General features: G+C 40.3%; 1 protein-coding gene across 2 annotated transcripts in view; it reads left to right on the plus strand.

The window, feature by feature from the left end:
- Window positions 1-25,773, plus strand: part of LOC115360897 (testis-expressed protein 2-like) — a 40,919-nt gene extending 15,146 nt beyond the window's left edge. Inside the window, exons 3-13 of one of the 2 annotated variants that reach the window (XM_030054085.1) lie at window positions 6,320-7,892; window positions 10,224-10,424; window positions 10,795-11,140; window positions 12,012-12,247; window positions 12,524-12,676; window positions 13,780-13,879; window positions 20,092-20,218; window positions 21,888-22,001; window positions 22,093-22,302; window positions 22,756-22,876; window positions 23,406-25,773. In XM_030054085.1, the coding sequence (XP_029909945.1) occupies window positions 6,345-7,892; window positions 10,224-10,424; window positions 10,795-11,140; window positions 12,012-12,247; window positions 12,524-12,676; window positions 13,780-13,879; window positions 20,092-20,218; window positions 21,888-22,001; window positions 22,093-22,302; window positions 22,756-22,876; window positions 23,406-23,555 (3,306 nt within the window). In that variant the 5' untranslated portion in view covers window positions 6,320-6,344 and the 3' untranslated portion in view covers window positions 23,556-25,773. The remainder of the gene's footprint in view (window positions 1-6,319; window positions 7,893-10,223; window positions 10,425-10,794; window positions 11,141-12,011; window positions 12,248-12,523; window positions 12,677-13,779; window positions 13,880-20,091; window positions 20,219-21,887; window positions 22,002-22,092; window positions 22,303-22,755; window positions 22,877-23,405) is intronic. The other variant, XM_030054077.1, reaches the window with a different exon arrangement.
- Window positions 25,774-26,261: the final 488 nt, after the last annotated feature.

The raw sequence follows: 26,261 nt of genomic DNA on the forward strand, positions 1-26,261 counted from the left end.
TCCTGTAAAGTCAAGTCACCTGACATGATTCAGATTTTACATTTTTGCACATCAATTATTATTTTTTTATTTAATTTAACATAAGTTGTGGTTGTTGTTGTTGTTGCTGGTGGTGGTGGTTTTAAATGACAGTTGTTTTCTTCAGTTCAGTTGCTCTGTGCATCCAATCTTTGTTTAAACATTCATAATAACCATGTTTGCATGACATACCAATTGAATGTTCATGGATAGTTGTTTTTTTCCCACACATTTGTACTTGCAATATCTGAACCTTGATGCATACAGCTGATGGCTATGACATTCGCAAAGCCTATAACATGATGCAATGTGTCCTTGATTGTCCAATTTTTTGCATTTCAGTGTCGAGCTATTATGTTTTGGTAAGTCACAATGACTCAAAATGGAGAGGATCATCACGCTGAACTGGCACATCAAACACATGCCAATTTATATGTTTACTGTCTGACTATCCCATCCATGCATGTCCATGGATGTCAGCAGTGTGTGTAATAGCTCTGCGAGTCTCTTCTCATTACCAGTGAGTGTTTGATACAGAGGGAGTGAGCTGTGAACATGTCCCTAATGAGCGCATAACAGGGGGACTAATGAGGCTGAGTTGCTTCTGTAATTAGTGTCATCAGCATCAGCGACTTGACTTCATCCCACAGTGTCTCAGTCTGTCCACTGGCTCAGACAAACTCCCTCACAGACCGAAGACACAAGTGTCAGCGTGTAAATATACAGCTTTTGACACATGTACAGGCAAACATGAACACAGAGATAATAATAATGATAATAATGATTGGCTAAATTATGGAACATCAATGAATTACTGATTAAAAATAAAATGTTACAAAAACATCAATTCTGGAAAATTAATTGTAAGAAGTCATTTTAAAGAGGCTCAAGACTTTCATGATCACATAATTTCGAAGCTTAGGAACCTAATGGCAAAGATCAAGTAACCCTTAGTTTTCAACCCGCAGATTTTGGAACAGAACTAGGCTGAGGATCTCAGGCTGCACCCTGGAAAGTAGCATACAGGTTTTTACCTCTTTGGCAGTGGGACTGTATCATTTTGACAAAAGTACAGCCATAGTGACAGAAAGGCTCTGCATTTCCTCAAAGGGTAGGAGGTTAAAACATCAAAGATGGAAGTAATGGTCATATGATACATGCCTTAAAAAACATAATGAGCAAAAACCTTAAAATCGATTTTAAAGTTTAAAGATTGCCAGAGCACTGGAGAAGAGCATGTATCACTTGTTAAGGCTGAGTCCTGATCACAGTGTCCTGGGTTCCAATCTGACTTAAGGCCATTTGCTGCATGTCATCCTCTCTTTCTCTCCCTTGCCTTTCCTGTCTCTCTTTCTACTGTGATTGTCAAATAAAGCAGAAATTTAAAAAAAAAAAAGATCTTTAAAAAAAAAAAAAAAAAAAAAGGTTGCCTGAGTTATAGCCATGCTAGTAAAACCATTTAGCAGTTAGACACAAGATGATGTGTGCAGCTGAACCAGTAGTTGTCTGCAGAGTCATGGAGAAGCTGCTATATTTGACAGCTAGCTGGCTGGCAGCCATTTGCTCACTATGATGGTGTCTCAGCATTTGAACTACGGTGAAATTAGTCCACACACAACATAATGTATCCACATGTATTATGTTTGAAACTGTTCCAAGCATTGTTGTTTACTAATACAGTTCCTGCGCCCTCGTGCCTACAGCAAAATCACAGCTGTGCTGATATTCACTATAACAGCACTCCCTCTCGTGTGGCATTGATTTTATACAATAGTTTTACAAATGACGCCATCTATCAGTTAACAGTAATCAGCATCAACAGATTATAACATATTTTTCTAATCAGATTTTTTTTGATTCCACCAACTCAAATAGTTTGGTCAGAGTTCAAGATTCTACTGAACTGAAGATAACATTTCCCAACAACAAACTAGCTTTACTGGAGATTTCAACCACAGTATCTGCACATGATACTTTTTTTGCCCCGAAAGTTGATCTATCAGGGAAAGATAGATCTGGTGCTAGCAAATAGTGCTAGGTCTGTAATGGGTCCTGTATTTTCAAATGAAGTCTATCAGTCCAGCTTGTAATCCGCTACAGTGGTCTCATTGTGTTGCTGCTGACCCTTAGAGCTGGCCAGCTAGAGACGGAGGTGGCTGGCAGACTGCCTGGCTGGGTAACTAGCTCACTCGTGACCCATGTGACAATGAGTGGTCAAGTTGGGCCTGTATTTGAGCAAGCCAGCTATGACCTCATGCTACCTCTGTCAGGACAAGGTACAAGGCCACTATTGCCAGATGTCCATCAACAAGCTATTATCATAATTCTGTTGTCATTCCCAGTTGATTGCCCACAGAGGCAAAAAGAGGCAACAGTTAAATCAGATTGTGCTGTCAAATATGTCCTTCCATTACTATGATCTCTTTTCTGTTGGTGTGGAAAAAAAGTTTCCACTTCTATTCTAGCTCTTGTTAATCTGGATATAACTATGAATGGTGACCATTAAATATAAACAAGAAATAAGGCATTCATTTTGTCCTCTACAAAGACTTCTTTAGGCTTTTCATAAACTGATCTTTTAAAATGTCAAATACCAATGGGAGAAACAAGGTAGCATTATGTCAGGGAATAGCCAGCACCGTGTATATATCCAAAGAAAAAGCAGATTTGAAATTAATGCCTTTCTATCATAAGAGCATTGTTCTACAATACAGTGAGCAGCTTGTTTGTAGAGCTACTCCATATTTATCTGTCTGTCCTCAAGTCATTGGGCATTATAAATGGGTAAATCCACAGCGTGTTAGTCTTGAGGCATAATTTTACAATTAAAATTTAATCAAACCAGAGTTACAAGGGATGTAACTTCATTATCTGGCTTTATTCCCACTATTATAAGTATGGACTTATATCCAATACATTCTTTTCTGGAGTGGGCCCACCAGGAAACTCATGCAACTTCAATGGAGTAGACTCATATCTGATGAGGAGATGGTCATGGTCATATCTAAATTCAGTCCATGGATATTTTTCACTCATCACACCAAAGTAGTAGTAACAGTAGTAATAGGAGTAGCGGTAGTAGTAGTAGCTGTGTAATATATAATTAGAATCTGGGAAGGCTGTATTATATAGCAGAAACACGTAATGGGACACAGGCAAAATCAGAGTCCTACATTGTTTTGACCACCAATGAGAGATGTGTTTTTATTGGTTGCATGTGCAAACATGAACTCTGACCTTCGCATATGTGGGCAGTCGGTGCAATTATTTTTTTTTTTCCCCCACTGTGGGATGACTTTTTTTGTCGTTTGCATGGATGTTCAATTGATTTGTATGAGAAATGCGTTGCATTTTTGAATGGTTTTAGTGCTAATCATGGCATGTTGACATGAAATTGGGTCTATTTATGCTACTCGATGGAACCTATAAACTTTGGCGACCTCATTACCTCTTCTCTAGTGCCACCATCAGACCAAAATGCAAAAACCCTATACTCCCACTAGCCTACTTGCATTCCCCCCGACATGCACCTATCCAGTGGGACACCAGCGGTGAAGGGCTAGCAGTAGTTGTATTTTTTTTCTTTGTTTGTTTGTTTGTTTTTTTGTAGATTGCAGAAAAATATTCAAAAATATTTAAAACTGGTTGTATTCAGTTTCAAATTCTTCTAGTTTACTAGATCATTCTTCTGAGCACCATCAACTGTGCATGGGGCCTGTGCTAATCAAATGCTGATTAACCACCATTACACACCAGTAGATCATTATGTAGAGATATTTTGTAGAGCCTTATGTGAAAGCCTCTTTGAAGCCAGCTTGATTCCTAAATTAGGCCTTATGCAATAACCAGCGCACAGACGTTTCATGCTGTCTTCAAATGACCATGGAGGACAGTCATTGACAATGGTTAGCTAAGAAGTGGTAATAGCTTTTCTAGTGTATTGTAAAAGGTCCTGTTGCCATATGATGTGACTTTGAATAGGTTGCAGACACACTCAGTGTTTTTTAAATGAAACCTTCAACCAGTCTGTTTTGAATTCTTGGGCATGCTCTCATTCTCAAAAGTAGGTCACTTTGCTTGACTGCTTAGTAATGTTGTAGCTACTGTTACAATTGGCCATATAGTTCAATGTTTCTTGCATTATCCAATGTATTACATAGTTCAGGACAGCTTGGCTGCTAAGCAGAGGATAGACACAGCAGGAGCCAGATGTACTTTCTCTATCTTGTTAGTTAGGTCTGTTGCATTAGATACACGCCCAGTCAACATTCACACACATAGCATAGCACATTCCAGAAACCAGGCATGGACAGTGGTTGGCCTGTCCATGTCCGGGTAACTGGCCAATTATTCTCGGTTGCGTTTAAGTCCAACCTTTGTATGGGGCAGGCCCAAGCCCAAGAACATAAATGTGTACCATTTCCTAATATCGAGGCGCTTTCTGACTGAGATCCTGCGGGAGCTCTGTCACACTGAGACCAGCGCTGCTTTGCTTTATATGTGACCATAATAAATATTGCATCAGAAAATTGAAGACTGACTCCGGTCTGTCCTTGGGCTTTCAACAAAAGAATCGGGAGCTAACACTACCGCTGAGTGTTAGCATTTATTTATTTATTTATAACTCAGTTACTGTAATGATGAGGGAAAGCTATAATAAGATGGCTCCAAAAAGTTTGTTTGCCAACTAGCCTAGCAGCTTAAAGCTATAGAGTTGATTCTGTGGTGACACAATAGCTATAAGCTTGTAGACCAAACTTGAAGTGTAATTACTTAATTAAGTGGTTGAGCATTTATTGGCTGCCTCACCAGCTCTCATAAACTCACATGTTGGTTAAGTCAATATGTTGCACCATATTATGAGTTGATAGACTGATAGATTGGGCTTATATAGGTGACATGTCAATTTATAGTAGTGCTTTTATTTTTGACAGTGTGTTACTGGTCTCACGTTAATTTTCCCCCTGAGAAAAATACCAGTTATTTCACAGAGGTTTCTCTCCCATTCAAACTGTCTATTCTTTATACCTCATTGACACCGGCTTGTTTGTCTGTCTGTTCGTTTTGTTTATGTTATATATTGATATAATACTGGATCCTTAGAATAGTCCAATACCAAAAGCCTATACTGTACCTTAAATTACAAATGCATTGTTATGCAGTCTATACTTTGTTATAAGCCTTGTATTGCTGGCATGACTTGTTACATCATTATGCTGTGTTACATCATTGCAACCTCAGTTCATTATCTGGATTCTAGCTGATCTCTTGAACCTTTGGACAGGTGCCCTTGAAGCCTTTGTTATAATCTGCTTTTCAGGCCAGAATATATGCCAAAACAGTGTAATTCAGTAATAAAAACCTATGACTAGAGGAAAATTACAGCAATAGTCGAGTGTTTGTTGGCCAAGGTTTGAGAGAGAAATAGTCATAGTCACAAGACAAGGCTGTGTAATGTGATAAGAGTGTGCTCAGCACCACTATGAATCAACTAGTGTCATGTCCAAATTCTAGTTCTGTCAAATCTATTGCATGTTTTCAAGAAGCAGCTGTAGGATTTAAGCCTAGGTCTCTATTCCTGTTTCATTTTAGCGTATTTGCCCCCTGCTGCATTTGTTTCTGTTTACTCCTCAGATTGCTATAATATTATAAATGAGGCAAAGTAAGAGAACCAGTTATTGGAGATGGAGTATTTTATATAAAAAGAAAAAATAAAGAAATGTATGATAAAGAGAAATAACAGTCAGAAAGTATTATGTGTTTATTTTTCCAGACATTTGAGCGTGGTTGGGGGTAGGTGTTCACACAAGTGTGTCAGCAGGTGGTGAGTGGGTACTGGGGATTATAATCACTAGGTGTGTGATGACTTAAGATGCCGTATTGCTATGGAACTGCAGATCTGAAGACTGACGCAGAACAAGCTGGAGAGCCACAGGATGGCATTTTGTCAGCACCCACACACAGTCTCACATGCAGCCACACACTTATTTTCTGAGAATAGGAAGCATGACTTTTGAATCATATTCCTTGCATGCTTTCATGCCCCCTTGGCAATTTGGTGTCCTCTTGGAGGGCAAAAATTGTCATTTGGGAATTTCATTTATCATGGCATATTGTTATGAAATTATCTTGCATTCCATTTTGGATTCATAGATGTGTGTATATATATATATATATATATATATATATACATATATGTGTGTGTGTGTGTGTGTGTGTGTGTGTGTGTGTGTGTGTGTGTGTGTGTGTGTGTATAAACAATATCAATCGCCATGCATTTCCTTTTTTTCCTTCTCCACAGACTGTGACTCAGCAGGAGCACTGCGATGACCAGCCGGCATAATAGCCATGCAGAGAGAGCTCACTCCACAGCCCCACGGCCGGCTGGCGTGGCCCCCAAGCTCCAAGTCCAGCGCTCGCTGTCTAAGGAGACCATCACAATCCACTTCTCAGCTCTTGGCAAGGAGGAAGAGGAGGAGGAAGAAGAACTATATGGGACAAATGTCTCAACTACCTCTGCTGCTCAGGATGACTCAAATGTTGTGACAGCCTTAGAGGCAAGTGAGGAAATGTTTGAAGGAGTGTCGTCAGATTCTACAGCTGAGGTTCCCATGGTTCCTCCATCATCCAGACTTTCTGCAGTTCCTGGACATCAGAATAACAGTTCTCCCGCACAAAGTCCATCGTTGCCTCCTGCTGAGCAGAAAAGTGTAAATTCATCTCCCACTAAATCTTTGAGTTTTCCCTCCAGTGACAAACCCTTCCTCAGCTTGGTGAAGTCTCTCTCTTCTGATATTGAGCCTCGTGATGGTGTCTCTCCTGTTGCCCATCCTTCAGTAAGGCATAGGCATCTGATGAAGACCCTGGTCAAATCCTTATCTTCGGATACCTCCCAGGACTCATCATCCTCTTCATCGTCACCCTATCGTCTCCCAGAATCCCGCCTCAATCTTCAAGTCTTCAAGCAATTTACACAATCTCGGATGTCTGCTGCTACCATGTCATCTGCCAGTGATTCTAAAACTGCCCCTTCCTCTCCACTAACCTCCCCAGATAGCCGTAGCTTCTTCAAGGTCTCAGAAGTTGAGGCACGTATTGAGGACACTAAGCGGCGTCTTTCTGAGGTCATCTATGAGCCGCTTCAGCTGCTGAGTAAGATCATGGACGAAAAGAGTGGCAGTGTAGTTAACAGCAGCAGCATTTACCGGCCCAAGGCCCTCTCTGCCAGTGCCTCAGAACTCTCTAACATGGCCTCCATTAACGGCCACCTTGAGAGCAACAACAACTACTCCATCAAGGAGGAGGAAGGAGGTGATTGGGAGGATGAGGGCCTCAATAGTGGGGCCTCCAGTCAGGTTGAATCACCTGCCCTCAACTCTACTGACATTAAAAGCCCCAACAGATCTTTAGGTTCCATGTCATTGGACAAGTGTTCTATGTCTGCTTTAGCCAAACAGGAGGATGAGGACTTTTGCATCCTGTACAGTGATGACTTTGAGACTTGTATTGAAACAGACGGTGATGGTGGTGATAGAACTGACAATACTGTAAGTGGTAGTCGAACTAAAGTGCCACTGAGTGGTAGTACTGAACCATACAGTGAAGATGAATCAGAGAGTATCGAGCTGGCACCCAGTATTCCACATTATACTCTTGTGATCCTAACTGCATTGGTATATGGGTACTTTGTGCTACCATTGCCAACTTACATTGGAGGAATGATGCTTGGGATTGGGCTGGGATTCCTTTTAGCCATAGCTGTGGTGTGGTTGGCAGGACCAAAACCTTCTGGCCATAGTTTGAGACATTCCAGGCGTCATGGGAAGATGTGGAACTTGTCCCAGTTGGACATTAAGGAGCCAGAAATCTTTAAGGTCAGTGAGTCTTTTTTCCCCCTTCTTAGTTAAATTCTCAAATTTCTTTGAATTCATTGTATCATGCCATGATAGAAATGTCTTTAGCTGCCCAAAAGTACTGCCAATTGATTAGTCTTGACTTCAGACTTTTAATGTGTTAATACTTTAATTCAGTGGTGAAAAGAAACATGTTTAATGTTATCAGGAGCAATACATAATAGAGTAGACCCATTTTATGAAAATTGATTTAAGTGACATCCCTATCAGTGACTGTCTCATAATTCCAGCTTATGCTACTAACCCTGATTCATGTTGACATTAATATAAAGGCCCTCTCTGCCAGAGCTTAAAAGTACAGCACTGTGACTGATAAAGAAACATAATTCAGTGAAGAAACACATCTGTTATGGGCATCTAATAAGGTAATCTCTCCTTCAGGTTTCCCCCTACTTTGATCTCAACCTTTTTTGGGGAAGGGGCCTGTGATTCTCCCGAAGTGCTGTGATTGATTGTACTGTCGGTATGAATGGCCAATAAATTAACTGAGAAATCCAGAAACCAGCCAGTGAGCTCATTTAGTTACATTACAGCTCAAATGGATTCTAGCCCATGTGGGTCGTATTTTAGGGGCAAAGCCTGTTTGTCTACTTTTTGTCTGTTGCTAATGCTCATCCCAAGGATTAGCCTGCCAGTCTGACCCCCAGAGACAAGCAGTGGGCTGTGTAGTCTGGTCACCCCACAGTCCATGGACGCCTTCCAGATGATGTCACCTTTGTATTGATGGCAAAGAACAGGAGGCATAATGGAATAGGTCGGATATCTAGTTTGACCCCTTGCACTGATAACTTTGCTGGTTCAATATATAGACATCTCATGGACACAAAGACCATGCAACTGATCCATGTTTTTCTGATGCAGATGAAAATAATAATATTTAATAAAAATAAAAAATATTTTTTAAAAAAATAAATAAATAAGAGTAGCTGTTCTGGTCTGAAGAAAGGTAAGACAGGATGTCAGAGAGAGATTTTTTAGACTGCTGTCTGAATTGTCTTTGGCAAAAAACAAACTTCATAGCTAATGTGTCAGACAAAATCTAAAATCGAAACCTGTTCATATCCAGTGCAAACTATAGGGCTGTGTATTTTCTGTTTTATGGAAATGATTGACACAATCACAGAAAAATGGGTTCAGAAATGAAACTGAGACCTTAATGCAGAATACAATTTTTTTCCTCCCTATTTATATACATGTGGGGGACAGAATATTAGACCTCTCAATAAAATACAGTCCAGTACAACAGCACCTCTAACTAGGACCTCAATGCCAAACATATAATTGAATTAACACCTCTATTACTCTGATGAAAAGAAAACCTGAGTATTATAGGCATCATAAATTAAGAATTTCCCAATGTGGGATCAATAAAGTAAATCTATCTATCTATCTATAAATGTAAACTTTGTGGCAGAAGATTTGCATTGGATTGTATTGGATTGAGCGGGTGTACCTAATAAAGTGGCCACTGAGTGTATGTAGCTCAGCTATATGTAAAATGTGATATCTGGACAGCAGTTTTTTTTTTTGTTTTGTTTTTTTTGTTTTGTTTTTTTTTTTCAACTCAAACAAGCAGTCTAAGATGTATATTACCTTAACAGCATGTGCGCTGAAATGACAAAGCTATAAACAGGCTATATGGAACCTTAAGCTGAATACAGCCAGGAACTTTAAAGTCTACCAATAAAAACAAATTGTTTCTCAGTCCACTTTAATGGCAAATGCAAGTATAGTAAATCTCTGTTATCAGAGTGAAGTTCCTAACAAGAGACACAACATAAGATGACCTTTCCATCAAAGTAGAGCCATCTTACTTTGGTGAAGCCAAACAACTTATAAGCTGATACACTGGATTGCTAATGCCCATTTGTTGGTTTATTTTTATTTTTTTTTCTTTCTTAAAGTTGGCACAGTGCACTATGAAGGACTGTTGTCCTCCATACTGTCTTTAAAATTCAGTCTCCTCCCGAATTTGATATCCAACATATAGTGCTGTTGTTTTGTATGCTGTAAAATGAAGAATTTTGTTCTAAATGGAAATATCCACCATTTGATTAAATTGAAAGCTGATCTTACAAAATAACTGCTGACATTAAACTGAAACACCTTATGGATTACTATACATATGAGCCATCTTTAGACCTTAGCTTACAAATTGATTTTTGAATTGATTGAATGATGTGTGTTTTGGGGGCACTGAGTTATTGAATTTAAGAGAGCAACCTTTGTCTAGTGTGAGTGTTTGAGACTGAAGGCCTTCAAATGTAGTCTAACTAAATGTCTTCTTTCTAGGGGTGGATGAATGAGATAGCGAACTATGACCCAGAGACGTACCATGCCACGCTGACACACACTGTCTATGTTCGCCTGGAGGGCTCCATCCTTCGTCTGTCCAAACCCAACCGCAACATTGCCCGCCGTGCTGCACACAATGAGCCCAAAGCTGATGTCACCTACATCAGTCAGAAGATCTATGACCTTACCGACAGCAAAGTATGTGATTCTAGTTGTCTGTTTTAAAAAGTTTATCATTTGCTCATTCAACTTTTCCTATCATCATAGACAGAAATAGAATAAACATGGAATTTGAAAAGTGTTTTTCAGACCTACAGGAGCTGTGAAATGACATTCATAAAAAAGCTTTTGGAAATTGAATTGGAATTTGTTCATATTCTTCTTGCCAACAGGTCAAGTGCATAATGTCAGCCTTTTAATTGGTTACCTTTGAAGGAATAATAACACAAATACATTTCCAGATGACTTAACTCTTGTATCTAGTTAAATTAAGAGCTAACCCAGTAAAATATATTTTTCAACCCACCTTTTCTGAGACTTATGGCTCTCTTCCCAAATCCTCCCCTAGGTATATCTAGTGCCTCAGAGCCTGGCCAGGAAGCGTATATGGAACAAAAAATACCCTATATGCATTGAACTTGGCAAACAGGACGACTTCATGTCCAAGGCTGAGGCTGACCGGCTGGAAACCACAGAGGGCCGGACAGCCGCTACCACAGTCAAAGGGGATGGATGGGAAGGGGCTGGGGGAGCACAGGAGCGAGGTTGGTCATCATCTTCCAGTAGAGACCTGACCCTCTATCTGTTTGGGAGGACTGGGAGGGAGAAGGAAGAGTGGTTCCGGCGGATTCTGCTAGCCTCCAAGCTGAAGATGGATTTGAAGAAAGCTGCCAGTGCTGTGGGAAGTAAAAATGGTGAGCAAATGCTAGCTCTAGCAAGTGCAGCACTGCAAATTTCATGTCTTTTAATTCACAATTCCAGGATAAAATAACTTATGTATTCAGCTGTATTTTTAACAGAGCTGGATAATGTAGTAGTATATCGATATGGTGGATAATGTAGTAGTATATCGATATGGTGGATAATGTAGTAGTATATCGATATGGTGATATGAGACTAGATATTGTCCAGGAATTTGGGTATTGTAATATCATGATAAATATTGGTTCTTCTTGGTTTTAAAGCCCGCATGAAAGTAATTGCATACAGTTTTCTGAATTTACAAGACTGTTGTGTACCTGTAGCTTTTCTGTTGTTTGCCTCTAACTGGTTGGTAATCATGTCTACATACCTTATTACGATCATCAAAAATCTCTCGTCTGTAAACATCTTGCTTCACTAGACATCCTAAATCATCATCCTGCAATACTGTCACAATACCATATCAAGGTATTTGGTCAAAGACAAGACATCTAAAGTATTAGTATTAGTATTAGTCAACTAATAGAAAATGTGCAATAAGCACAACATTTGATGGTTGAGTCTATATGATTCTCACTGTCTGCCAGATTCACCAATAGATTGTATTTATTCTGTGTTTTTTGTCTGTTGAGTCTAATTGGACTTTCAGTTGAGCCTCAGTTTCCCATAATATACCTTTTAATTCTGTTCATATTGCCCAGGCTTGATTTTTAATGAGAATATGTTTCTAGACTGTCCATAAGCCTAATGATAGTTTCACTGTAGTATACCTCCACTCTTGTGTAAGGTCCTGAGGGTTTGACAACACCAGAAATTGTGAAAGTAGCATCTCATTCCTTACTCTTCTTTGGCTGTTGCCTACAGCCCTAAACACTCACAGTCGCAGCAGCAGCCGCGGCAGTCTGGACGAGGCACTAGCATGTCAGCCCAGGTCAAAGGACTCCTCAGTCTCCTCAGTGGCAGCAGGCAGCACCAGAACCAAGCCCCTGCTGGACTACAGTGTCTACATGGCCACTCTGGTGCCAAAGCAGGCGGTCAGCCCCACTGCTGCCAGCCCAGTCCTCCAGAGTCCACAGAGCAGCCCTGGGGCCAACAAGAAGGTATCATACACTCCAAACCTCCATTTTACACTACTTAATTTCCTCGCTAATTACAGTACTTTTTTTATTAGTGGCAAAATGGCTGCTCTTGTCTCCAACATTACAACCTCACTGCCTTACAAGCAGCTCCAACAAGGAGCGGTAGCATGATTTTATGTCCTTGGAAAAGATCAGTTAAATAAGTTAGTTTATACTATGAGGTATTAGATGTTGATCATGTAAACATTAGTCATAATTCCTTGCTGATATGAATGTGGCCATGATTATTGCTGTCAGCTCACCAGCAGCCCCGTGGTGCAGCCCAGGGAGGAGGAGTCAGTTGCCTGGGTGAATGCGGCTGTGGGTCGGGTGTTCTGGGACTTCCTGAAAGAGCCCTACTGGGCTGAACTGGTCTCCAAGAAGATACAGATGAAGCTCAGCAAGATCCGGGTAAGTGGACTGTGACCCCCTGGTGACCTCTTGTCTTTCACTTTAGGACTGTTTCAGGCGGGAAACTGCTTGACGATATATATGAAATAGTGGCACTCAGCTGCCTAAGTAGTTGTCAGATACATTTCAGACACCTCTAGTTTAGTGGATTTTGGGAAGCAGCTGTCAAGGGTTAGAGAATGAAAGAAAGATGAAAAGAAAAAGGAAAGGTATTGTGAGACAGAGAAGCAAAATTAAGGGAGTCATGCTTGCTGCCTTGAAGAAACAGTGCACATGTGTGTGCGCACACATACATAGACATGCTTGCTAAATGTCAGCCTCTAGCACTTTGCGGCTCTATAAAAGAACCCAGTGAGCTCACACTGGGCTGAGGGACAGAGGGAGGGAGAAAACACCTCATCTCTCGCTTCTCTCCCTTCATCCTGCCATTTCTTTCTGATCCTACCCCTCAGCAATCTTCACTGTTTTATCTTGGGTTTTGGTCTGGCTTTCCAGTCACTGTGACTGTCCACAGTGTCCTGTGGTGCTCGTTGCTGGTAACACTGAGTCTCAGCTTTGTGGCTGAAAAAGATTCAACACAGTTAAATCCATAAGGACCAGAGAGTGGCAGTAGATTATAAGGTGTGGCCAAGGGCAGAGTATGTCATACTTGCACAAGTGAGTGAGAATGTATTCATGTTTGTTTCTGTATTTGCACGTTACTATACAGTTAGGTCCATAAGTATTTGGACAGTGGTACAATATTTATAATTTTGTCCTTGTACACCACCACAGTGGATTTGAAATGGAGTAATTGAGATGTGATTGAAGTGCAGACTTTCACATTTAAGGGATTGAACAAAAATATGGCATTAACAGTTTAGGAATTAGAGCCAGTTTTAAACATTTTATACATTTTAAAAAGAGTGCAAAATCAATCAAATTATGGTACAGTTAAAAAGAACTTCAAAATGTAAGTCTTTAGTAGACTTGATCCTCTATATCCTCCTTGAAAAATGTACATTTATGAACTTAGTTAATGTTTTGTTTTTCTGGATTGGTTGTATTTTATTCTTTAATATACAGATTGTCAGCTTGACAATATGCTTGCCTTTCTGTTTCAGTTGCCTTACTTCATGAATGAGCTGACACTGACAGAACTGGATATGGGTGTGGCCACTCCCACAATCCTCGGGGCCTCCGAACCTTCCATTGACCATCAAGGCAAGGGCCAAAGTATTTTATAATCATGAACACATACACAGTGGCTTCCACGATGATACACATAGATATATATGTGTGCATTCATATATGTACACACACACACACACACACACACACACATACTGTGTATATGTTGTTGCTGCATTGCTACAATCAGTATGCCACCTAGAGGATCTGATAAACATGTTTGCATACAAATCCAAGTGTACAGTTGTATTTGTCGTGCACTCATGGGCCCTCGTACATTCACACCCTCACTTGGAGTCCCTCTCTTGCCTTACACACAGATTTTTATCATTTTAATTTTCATTGTTGTTTTGAGAGGTGTGATGCATGTGAAAGAATAAATGCATGGTTGAGGTCCTGGTTTTGAAGGTCCTGTGCTCTAGTCTCAGTCCTGTTCCCCTCTGTGTAGAGTTTGCACGTTGTGTGTTTGTGTGGCTTTCCTCCCGCAGTCCAAGGACATGTAGCCCGGCTACGCTGCTTTATTGGTTATATTTGTGTATTTCAGTGTGAATTTGTTTGTCTGACGCTGTGCTCACCCTGTGAACCAGCAACCTTTCCATTGTGTTTCCTTGCCTGCACCCAATGTACGCTGGGATAGGCTTCACACCTCTGTCACCCTGAAAAGCAATAGGCTTATATGGAAAATTGATGGATGGTTTATAAATAATTATCACATGCGTTCATAGTGATTACATCATTATCAGTCATGAATGAACATTTGTGTTCCTGTAATGAACTGAGTTTGTCATTGCAGTATGAATTCATATTTTTACTTTGTCCCAAAATGATCCCTGCAGGCCTCTAACCTAAAGTACTAGTGTAGTTTCAGTAGTAGTTTCAGTATAAATTATCATTTGACATAGATGCTGTTAAATTTCCGGTTAGATTTCCAACTGGTGTGTGCATGTATAAGTCAACATTGCTCTACCTCTTATTTAATACATGAGGAGGCACATCAGAGTAAGCCAAACCATCTAATCATGACCAGTTTATCTCCTACACAGTTACTGTTAGTGCAGATTTACATTCTTTGATTTTTTTCCATATTGTGCAGGCCAGAACTCTATTCATTTCCTTCATATTGTGCACAGTAAATAAATACACAGCACACTTATGCACTTTTGAGCTTAGACAGAAGTGGCAATATGTCTTATGACTGGCCTTCTCCCCAATTCTTACTCAAGTCTCCTAGCTGTGACTAATAAGATTGCAATACTGACAGTGTGAGTGGCTGGCTCTGAGGACAGCACCACTGGCTACAACAGCATCAAGTCTACATTGAAAACAACACAAACTGATGGTGCCAAATGAGATGCTAGCAATGCTAACAAGGCTCTCAGTGCTAAAAATGGATTTCAGTGCTGATAACAACATACCATGGCAGCAGGAACAGCAGTAAGCACTAACACTAAAAACATCAACCGGAACAATAATGATAGTGTGAGTCACATGTTGTCATTTCGTTACTGATTCTTAGCTGAAACAGGAAGTTGTGGTAGGAGGTTCATGCACTCAACAACCACATGACACACATAACGTCATTAATCAGCTCTAAAAGTTTGGACGTGTAAAAATATTTCTGGTAGATATACAAGGATACAAGGAAACAAGGAAGTTTATTGGTCATTATACAACAGGTTGTATAATGAAATTAAAATGTGGTTCCCTCTTGATTGATTAATTGATTGTATAAAAAATAAAATTATTAAACATGGAGGAGTGCAGATGGTGCATTTAGTAGTCTCACAGCCTGTGGGAAGAAGCTGCTCTGTAGTCTGGTGGTACAGCAGCGGATACTTCTGTATCTTTTTCCTGACGGCAGCAGGGTGAACAGGCTGTGGCTGGGGTGGGTGGCCATGGGCAACTAGTTGAATTTAACAGCAATGCGAACACCACAAACATATGGCTACAGTTCCAGTGAACAGACAGTTACAGCAACAGCTACTACTATCAGCAAGCACAGGCAAAATGAGGTTTACTTTAGACCACACTGTTTGGAGCATAATAGACTTTGTACATTCACAGCTTTGATGGAGGTGGTAGCTTTAAGGTTAGATATGTTTTTGACTTCAGCTGGGGAAAGTGAAATGCAAAGCTGCTCCTGCCATCTATAACTGCTGCAGCTATGAAAGTGTGTATCTATGTAAATGTGTAGGGGAAAGAGTATGTGTGCTTATTCACCTGAGCAAATAAAGGTAAAAAGAAATCCTTTGTGTAAGGCGTATAGATCATGGAATTGCTGATGATGTGGTCTACCAAAGGTTGCATGTGTAACTGCATATACGCAGTTACACATGCAAGCTTTTTTTATTTTTACGATATATCGTAAAAATAAAAAAAGCAAAACAATAAACAAGCTTTCCTCAATATCTCAACATGTGCCATGTGAAGGACTAATAATACATAAATGACAGCCTTGTTTATGCAAGTGATATGGAATTTGGTTGGGTAGTAAACTCTTGGCTGAGTACAGTACAGTCAAGGCCCAAACACTTAAGTAGGTCTAAGGTTATCTGTGGATCGGATAAGTTGTGGCTTAGCTATGTGAGGTCTCAGCTTTGTGAGGCCACATAGACTTGGTTGCTGCAGTTGCACAACTACGTCAGCTCAAGCAGTTAACTGTGCTCTAGTTTTGATCAAAAGGAGCCTTGTGTGTCATTTTCAGAAAGGACTTTTTCCACGATCACTCAGAAACACGTCACAATTCAGCTCTCCATTCCTTTGTGCCCCATCGCTTTACATTTGTCACTTTCCCTTACATTCTGTCACTGTTCACACATGGCATTTCTCTAGGTCTTCATGTCTCTGTTTCATATGTACAGTTTTCAGTCTCTTCCTGGTTTCCTCTTCCCCCTGCATTCCCTTTCATTTCATCTTCCTCTTTTGTGTCATTTTTTCTCACTCTCTCGTCTGCCTATTTCTACCACCATGCTGTTCTATGACTCATAGATGCTGTTTCATTTTTATCACCCCTATAACTCCATAACCCTGTAATAAGAGTAGAAATTGATTGCGCGTCCAACTGAGATGGGAACAGCAACTCTTGGAACGGTTCCAGGCAAAACACACCTCAGTAGCCACTCCAAGCACAATCACTTTCCACAGGCCACCATTTTGCTGTTGTTAGTGATAAGTTGTCAGCTTTAATAGCACTCACATTGAGAAACAGAAATCAGCTGCCAAATGTTTTGAGTGTTTTATAGCAGATTTCCTGTGAATTGATCCAGATTGCTCACTGACAAGCCAAATAAGCAAAGTGCCTCATTTTTACAAATATGTCTTGAAATTGAAATGAAGTCATATTGAACTTGCTATCAGTAGAGATCCCTGTAAGCAGGAAAGGGGTTGATACTTTCTCAGGTAAAAGATTTATTATTGACTAATAGAAGAGGATTAGCTTCAGTTGACCCCATGCAGGTTTTTGTACTGCTGACTGTATGAAAAAAGAGTGATTTTCCATTATCAATAGTCTATGTTGAAGTGGTTATTAACCAAAAACCTCTAGTGGAACAGTTCAGTTTAGTTTTCCACTGGAAACTTTCATAAGTATTAGTGTGTTGTCTCAGACACTAGACTGTATCCTCAAGGCATCTCGAGTTTTCTGCCTTCCCCTGCTCCTTCCTGGAACAAGCACACTGAGTGCTGCAGATCGATGAACCTCTCCGGCTGTGTCTTGCGTGCATGTCTACAGGAATATTTATGTGCGCATGCTTGTGCGTTCATGACCTTGTTCATGTTTGTTTTTGATTATATGCTCTGTTTTGGGCTGCACGATATAGCAAAAAAAAAAAAAAAAAAATCATTGTGATTATTTTGACAGATATGGTGATTGCATTTTTTGCATCATAATTCTCTCTTTAACTGGACAAAAAAAAAAAAAAAAAACTAGAAAAATGAGGATGTGTTTGCGATTTGGATGTTGTGATCACCCATATATTATTTTGATATGATTTTGATTATTGTGCATTGTGTCTTAGTCTGTTTCATGCTGGGTGCCATAAACATAAGGAACACAAGCACTCACCTTCCCCTCTGCCCACTGCATGGACAAGTACACTTTCCTATGCGTGATGCACACTCCTCTGACTCCTCACCATGCAGCTTCACCCCAATTAAAGAAGCACTGTCCTGATCCAGCAGCTTGCACCAGGGCTCCTCTCTGCTCTCCCCCATACTAGCAGAGCTCAGTGCCCTGCATAAACCCTGGCCCAGCCATACACAGCCTCATTATCCACCATGATTCCCAGGGCCAGCGGGCGAAGGAAGGCCAACTGTGCTTCAGCATATCCAGCAAGCTCATTCTCCCTGTCTGTCTCACTGCCTAACCACCCGTTTTTCCTCTGAGCTTTAACAAACCTTATCTGACTTTCTAACCTTCTTTTCTTTCTTTTGCTCCACCTTCTTTTTCTGCCTTTCGTCATCCATCATTCATCAGAATGCGCTGGCTCCCACTCGCCCTCTGGTTTGTTCACACCAGTCCACCAGGTTCGTTGCATTATCATGTCGCTCAGCACAGCTAGCTGGCGTCCGGTCCACAGGGCTGAAGGAGGTCATCCAGTTTCAGTGACCCACCCTTCCTCTCTGCAGTGTCTGTCTGGGGTACACTTGGACTCTTCTTTCCACACTGCATCATCTGCTCCTATCTGAGCAACTTTTTACATTTTTATTTTATTTTTCAAACCTTGTCCATTCATGTTCCTGGGCCAGGACATAAATGTGCAATATGCTGCTGAAATTTCTTGATGGTTCATTTGCTGTGTTATTGCATGTGTATTGCACATCTTTTGCTTATTTTGTAGTTGTTTTGTAAAAATGGTTGATCGATACAGTTGCTAATTTCCAAATTAATAACATGTAAACTGGTAATTGGGGTTATGACAGACAACCCATCAGTACAGTAGTGAATTTACTTTTCCATGTGACATTGTGATATCAAATAAGGAATATTATATGATAATGAATCAGCACTATTGTGTAAAGACTGGTTTGGTGTGTGTCTGTATGTGCATGTGCAGGAATGCACATGGCACAACATGTTTCTGAACATACTATATACCAGTATGTGCAAACACCTGTGCCATAATTGTTGTAAAGGAATGTGTGTGTTGGGGAAAATCTCTCACAGGTTCCTTTTTTCTTTCTCTGACACTGTCTTCAGTTCACTCATTCCTGCATCATCTGTCAACTTTCGCTGCCCCCCAGTGGTTTTAGGAAAAATATACCCTAGGTTTTAGGTTACATTTGGCTCAAGTGCTCATGAGAAAATGTGATCCTGTGTGTGTGTGTGTGTGTGTGTGTGTGTGCTGGAAAGAGAGCAAAATAAAAAGAGAAGCCCATTGTTAGACAACACACAGTTTGCCCCATGCAAGCCAGGCTTTTGGAGAAAGGCTTTGGTGAGGTTTATATAATCCAGATTACAGTAGGTTTGGTGAAAAAAGAGCTAGAGGAATAGAGGGAGGGAGAGAACCCTGTTTATGCAGCCAGTCGCCCCCTGCTGATATCAAACGAGGGCTAGGGGGAGGATTGCACGCTGTCCAACTGTTTCTCCTCCGTTCAAAGGGCCCTGTGATCTCTCCCTCTTTCTCCCCTCTCACTTCACCGGGTCTTTCGCTGTGTGTCTCTCTCACATAAACTGAGAGATCAAGAAAGTAAAATCTGCTGGGGACTCCGCATCTGAGATTCTTTGGGGAAGAGACAGAGAGAGAGAGAGGCATTGGTGCCACAGAGAGGGCAGCAGAGCGAAGGGAGAAGTGAAGAGGTGGCAAAAATAGGGAGGGGCAGAAAAACAAAAACAGGCTTTACAGGCAGCGAGGAGGGCTGTGGCCTCAAAGGGCTCTGTCTATGAAGGAGACTGGCCTGAAATCTTGAATTGTGTTGAGTCATCATGTCACCCGATTTTAGCCTACCTTTAATCTACCTAGGTGTTATGTAGCAGGTTGTTTTTTAAGTAGTTTTATACATCCTCAGTCAGTTCTGTATTACTGTGTCATGATACAAATTATATTGTGACCATATAGCAATATATATCGCCAATACACAGTCCTGCTACGTATCATGGATGTGCATGTGTGCCTTAGTGCTTTGACTTTGGAAAATCTGTTTTTCAGCTCCTACCCCCTGACCCTCCAACCTGTAATATCATCTCATTTTCTCTCAAATATATGTTGCAGTAACATCTTTGTTTCCTCTCCCTGTGTGTCTATCAGGTCTGTGGTTTGACCTCGAGATTTCCTACAGCGGCTCCTTCCTGATGACTCTGGAAACCAAGATGAACCTCATCCGCTTGGGCAAGGAGGGCGAGGGCTTCCGCATAGGAGACATCGGCAAAGAAGGGTAAAACAACCAAACTACATTCTACCACATACGCTTATCAGAAAAAAAACAGGATGTGCCTCGTTTGAATATTTAATTGAAAAGACTTTTTGTTTCCTTTCCTCTTGGCACTAAAGTGTATTAACCTCTGTCTGACAAAAAAAAGTCTGCCACCTCTCCTCTGTTTTCTATATCTTCTTCTTTTTTGATTTCCTTTCTATTCTCTTCCCACTCCCGCTCTGCCCTCTGGATTCTACCTTTATGCGGATGTTAATCGGATGTGTTTTTGCCCTTGGTGAGTGCTGCTTGACTTTCCACATTCATTTCTTCTGTTTTGCTCTTAATCTCCATCTTTGTGTGTCATTATTTTTGGGGTTTGTCAGGTTTTCATTCCCCCACCCAGTGCTTCCATTTCATTAACTATTTTGTTTTTTTCAATGTGTTCAGTGTCTGCATCAGTGCTTGGCTCAGTGTCTTTGGATGTTGCATCTCCTGAACTCACTGCTGAACTCATTCACAAAAGTAAAGAGGGTCAGAATATGTTTACTCCAGTGTGTGTGTGTGTGTGTGTGTGTGTGTGTGTGTGTGTGTGTGTGTGTGTTGAGATACCTCTCAAGGATAGTATTGTTACCAGATTGAGTAGTTAAGCCATTCTCCACAAAATGAATGAAATTTTAGGAACTGGCCAGTATATCAGTAGAATATGCATAAGCATATATATCAGTATTGGCTGATCTTTAAAAAGCAATACAAAAGCAACACCGCTATCAGTCCAGCATCATTTTTACAGTCACTTGTGAAATTGGCACTTGTGTGACCTTTTTTCCTCATAATGTCTCATTTAATACCACTGTCAAATTAGCAGCATGATGTTTTGTCTGAACAACACATAATTATATGAAGACAGGCTTGTCTGAAAAGCTTAAGCTGTAAGCTGTTCTGCACCTACATTTGAACTGTATTTCTTACAAAATTGCATGTCTGCATTGGCCATTTTAGATTGGAAGATAAGCTCGACCTCAGAAAACTATGTTGGTGCATCCCTATTTATTATATAATCGCAGGTTAAAGTAAGAGTTAAATTAGGGTTTAGTTTGAGGTTTCTGTATGCAGCTATTAAGGGTTAACAGTTTAAACATATCTAAGTGACTGCAGTGCTCTCAAAAGCATGTCATTACTGTGTGTGTGCATGTGTAGTATATGGTGTATAGCATATAGTGATGTAGTATGGTCTATAACATGTATACGACATGGTATTCAAAGCCCTTTGAGACAGGCTTATAACAAAGGACTACATAAATGAACTGTCTTTGCTGACTTGGCCTGTGGTTGTGCGCGTGCCTGTCCTCATGTGTTTGTCCTCATGAGACCCAGCCTCACGTCAAAACATATTTGAGGAGTCCAAACAGTGTCCATTCACGATCTGCTAATCTTCGTCCTGATTTCCATTTCGCCACCGTCTGGTGCTCTAATGAGGACTGCGTCTCATGAGAACTGAATTGTTTCTCAAAACAAATTAGGTTGTCAGATGTCTGCGGCTCTCTAGTTTGTGTGTGCAGACGTATGTGTTTCTGTGTATTGACTGATCATCTGTGGGTACGGTTTTATATGTACTGTACAATAGCAGTAAAGCCCCACTGAGCCATTTACTTTTGTGTGCTCATACTGATGTGTGCGTGTGTGTGTGCAGATACAGGCCACGGTCCTACTGCCTGGCCGATAGTGACGAGGAGTCATCCAGCGCGGGCTCATCAGACGAGGAGGACACCTCAGAGCTCACAAATGACTCTCCTGGAGCAGAGGGGTGAGAATATGTTAATGCAGATTTATTATTCTTATCTCAACTAAATAAATCCATATCCTTGTCTTTAACCCTTCTTTCATTAAATCTATAGCTTGGTTGGGGGCCACAAACCCAGCAAGATCATGCGGTTTGTGGACAAGATCACCAAGTCCAAATACTTCCAGAAGGCCACAGAGACAGAGTTCATCAAAAAGAAGATGGAGGAAGTGTCCAACACACCCCTCTTGCTCACAGTGGAGGTCCAGGAGCTGCAAGGGACGCTGGCTGTCAACATTCCCCCTCCCCCCACCGACAGGATATGGTATATGGAGTTCCCCTCATCAGGATATGATGTGCAATTTGTCTTCCTCAAAGCTTGTATTTTCCCAGAACTGACTCTGTCCTTAAAGTCATAGATACATAAAATGACTCATGACCTTACTGGTAATCCACGATGTACTTTCCTATCTTGACGCATTTTTGAATGAACCATAAAATTAGGATATTTGTGTGCACAGCAGCGAAAGATAACTTTGTGTTATAATTCGATGCTTTGCTGATATAATTCGAAGAAGCATGAGTTCAAGAAAATGGGCTGTGCTGTAAATGATCTTGTGGTCTGCGTGTGTTTTCAGTAACATGCAGAGCTCTTTTTATGGCCATTTGTGCCCTTGTGCAATTGTGCAGATGCCCCCTGCTGGTGACTAGGCATACTCTTTGAAGCTGTATACTGATAATAATTGTCAGTAATTTACTGAGCCTTCTTCTCTGGCAGGTATGGCTTTAGGACTCCGCCTCACCTGGAACTGAAGGCACGACCTAAACTGGGAGAACGAGAAGTGACTCTGGCTCACGTCACAGACTGGATAGAGAAAAAACTGGACCAGGAATTCCAGGTATGAGGATATATAAAGTACATAATGTCCTATGAGCATATAACCATGTAAACATTCATGAGTTACCTTTACACCTTGCAGATATCAGAGTTTCTATTGAGCTGAAAAGAGGAGGAAAGAAAGAAATGAAACAGCATGTATACTCATCCATATAGATAATAAATGTAACCCATTTCTTTTACATTTTTTAAATATATCTACGTGCAGTGAATTAAATAGTCGAGTAAAATTCAGTATCCAAACTGCCAACAATACTAAGTATCCAGTGGTAAAAATGTGTTAAGGTTTGAGCCATAGTATCTTAACAAATGTGTAGTCCTATGATCTTAAAATTATCACATCAGAGATAATTGCAAGGAAGAGAAATAAAGTTGGAGTTTGAATGGATTTGGCAAGATCCTAGTAAATGTAGATTTGTTTAATTACTGTGTTACTGCTTTTGGTTCTAATCCCAAGCTGTTATATTTGTCAAGATTTCTAAAAAGTGCAATGTCAAGCCCCCTAATTCCTTCCTATTCTCTTGCATTAGAAAGTCTTTGTAATGCCAAACATGGATGACGTGTGGCTGACCATCATGCATTCGGCCATGGACCCGCGCACTGCCGGAGGACCCTTGACTGGCTCCTTAGATGAGCCGGAGCCTTCCCAGCAGGAGAGGGGTGCCACCAGCCAGCCGTGAAGAATTGTTTACAGTATTTCTTAGAGCTTGTGAAGTCTCAAAACGGGGACTGGAGCCAAAGCCGATGGGTCAGACGCTACCATAATGCAAACACATTCCCATAGCAAGAGAGGTATCTCAGTTGCCATAGTGGAGGCCATATGAATTTTAAAGGAGAAAGGTAGCGTTAACCAAGGAAACACTAAAGACAAACTGTTGCTTGCTGCTCTGTTCAGTACTTTTTTATCACATCAGATTAAAAGATTTTTCTTTAAAGGAGTCATATAACTGTAACAGCCTTTTTACTAGGGACAAATACACTTGACCTAGAATGGAGGGTGGGTATGAGGATATATATATATAGAAACTGCATAATGTCCTATGAACATATTAATATGGAAGCATTCACCAGTTACCTTACAGCTTGCAGAAATCAGAGTTTCTGTTGAGCTTGCAAGAAATAAGTAGAGAATGAGATGAAACAGCACGTAGACTGGCACACTTATCTGACAAACGAGTGATTGGCAGCCTGCACTGTTGTAGCAGAATGTCATGGGGATAGTGAAGTCTTCTTTTATTATAGAAATGCTGTGAATTGAGAGTTTTGGTAGTATGTTGAAATTAGGGGTGTATCTTAGCAATTGGCTGACTGGCGTGCGTGTGTGTAGAAGGAGTTAGTATTCTAAAGAACTAGGTTCCGTTTAAGTGTAATAGAAAAGTGTATTTGGAAAAGCTCAGATACTTGATGCTATTTGCCATATGAAACACAACACTTGCAGATGACATTGTTGGCGGTCTGTGATCAGGTGTAAACTAACAGTATTCACTTGCGCTGGGACCACACACCCTAAACCCTGTGACTTGCTAAGACCCGCCTTTTCATGCCAGTGACAACCTTATCCATGTCTGTGTGGAGGGACGCTGGAAGCCAAGGCTAAAGAATATACCTATTTTATCTAGGCTAAGTGTCTTCAGTTCACCATGTAAATTCCATGCTAATTACAATAACATGGACACAATAAGTGCAATGATAGAAGTGCTATATAGGTGGTAGCGTGGTCTTGTAAAGACACTATATTGAAATATATAAATATATATCTAAGAAGAAATATGTTTGACGCCTCTAACACCTCTGTTGAATGTATGGATGGATGTTTTTGGTCCATTTTTTACGTATGAAAACAGTTTTTACCCAGCCACCTTTTGACTGGGGTATGCAAATTATTGCACAGACACAAATGAAAGAAGTTTTTGTTTTTGGTTTGATTTCTTGTAATAAACACTATCTCATCTAACAGGTATGTTTTGCAGATGTGCTATTCAATCATTGTTTTGGCTCTATTTGTGGAGTACCAGGTGGTGTATTTATTTATGCATCAGTCTCCGATGCTCATGAATAATGTAGGCTGTCAATTTTAATGACCAATTTGAATATTTGTCAAAGCTTTGAAAGGAGTCTACTGTAACACTTAAATGTGATTTAACGACACTTAGATGAAGTTATGGTACATAATGTGTAGTTCATCACCAAAAATGCTTTGGCCCATCAAGTGGTTCTTTACTGAGAATAGCTTTTAGCTGTACCATATTTATAATTCTAACCAAAATCTTTGGACAAGGCCTAAAGTGCCGGATCTCTCTCTCTCTGCTTTAAAGTACATATCCCATATTGAAAGCCTTGTGAGATATTTTTTTGCAAATGCACAATATCTGCAGTGGCATTGTTTACAGGAATTCATATGTTGTTTTCATTTACTGCTTTCTTCTTAGGAAACTAAAGCACTGTAAGGCACCACTGATTTATCTCAATGCTTATCTTTCCTTTTTCACCCAGGTTCTTTGGTTTCTTTTAGTATTTCTTTGTGAAAGACTACATCAGGTGGATTAAGGATGTGTTTTTGTCTGCTTCTCTGGAATAAACAGAAATGAAATAAGATTTTTGAGGATATATGAAGATCATGTTGTGATTTGTATTTGTGAAATGTCGATGATTTTTTTAATATTGCCATGTAATTTTAAGGCCAAATCCAGTGATTATGTATATCTGCCTCTTATTTATAGAGCAAAATAAATCTGTTTAATAAATCTGTTTTTGCTTTTGCAAATGTTTATTTCATAGGCCTTTTTCTCTCATGGAGACAAATCTCTTATACATTTTGTATTCTGAATTGTAATGCAAAAATGTGGTACAAATGGATTTAAAAAAAAAAAAAAAACTTGCTTGCTTTATAATTATTTGCCCTTGATTGAAATAAAGATTTTCTTTTCTAGTGAACCTTTTCAGGCAGTCTTTTTTTAATCTGTCTAATTGCACAAGTCTTGACAGTCAATTCCTATTTTACTCCTAGACCACCAGTAATCTTTCCTTTATTTGTTGGGTTGTGTGCAAATGACTGGTCCAACCACAGCAACTGAAACCCATGTTCAGTTTCTATAACCATTTTCCATGGACCCAACAAATTAATAGAACTGCAGCTGATATGTAAAGGTGTTGGAATGGGGCAAGCTGTGGCGAAAAAAAACTGATGATATCACCATAATTGTTCAGGTTGCATCTTTTGCATCACATGTAAACAGCTTGGTACTGGCTTGTATTTTTATTTCCACTCCTTGTCTTTATTTATCATGCCTTTTTGTGTTTAATAAATTAAGGTGTCAACTCTATGCCTCACGTCTGCCACCACAGCATAACAGCACTGTACCTCTGGATGTCTTATGTAAAGCACC

This window comes from Myripristis murdjan, chromosome 1 (genome assembly GCF_902150065.1).
Source record: "Myripristis murdjan chromosome 1, fMyrMur1.1, whole genome shotgun sequence".
NCBI classification, from domain to species: Eukaryota; Metazoa; Chordata; class Actinopteri; order Holocentriformes; family Holocentridae; genus Myripristis; species Myripristis murdjan.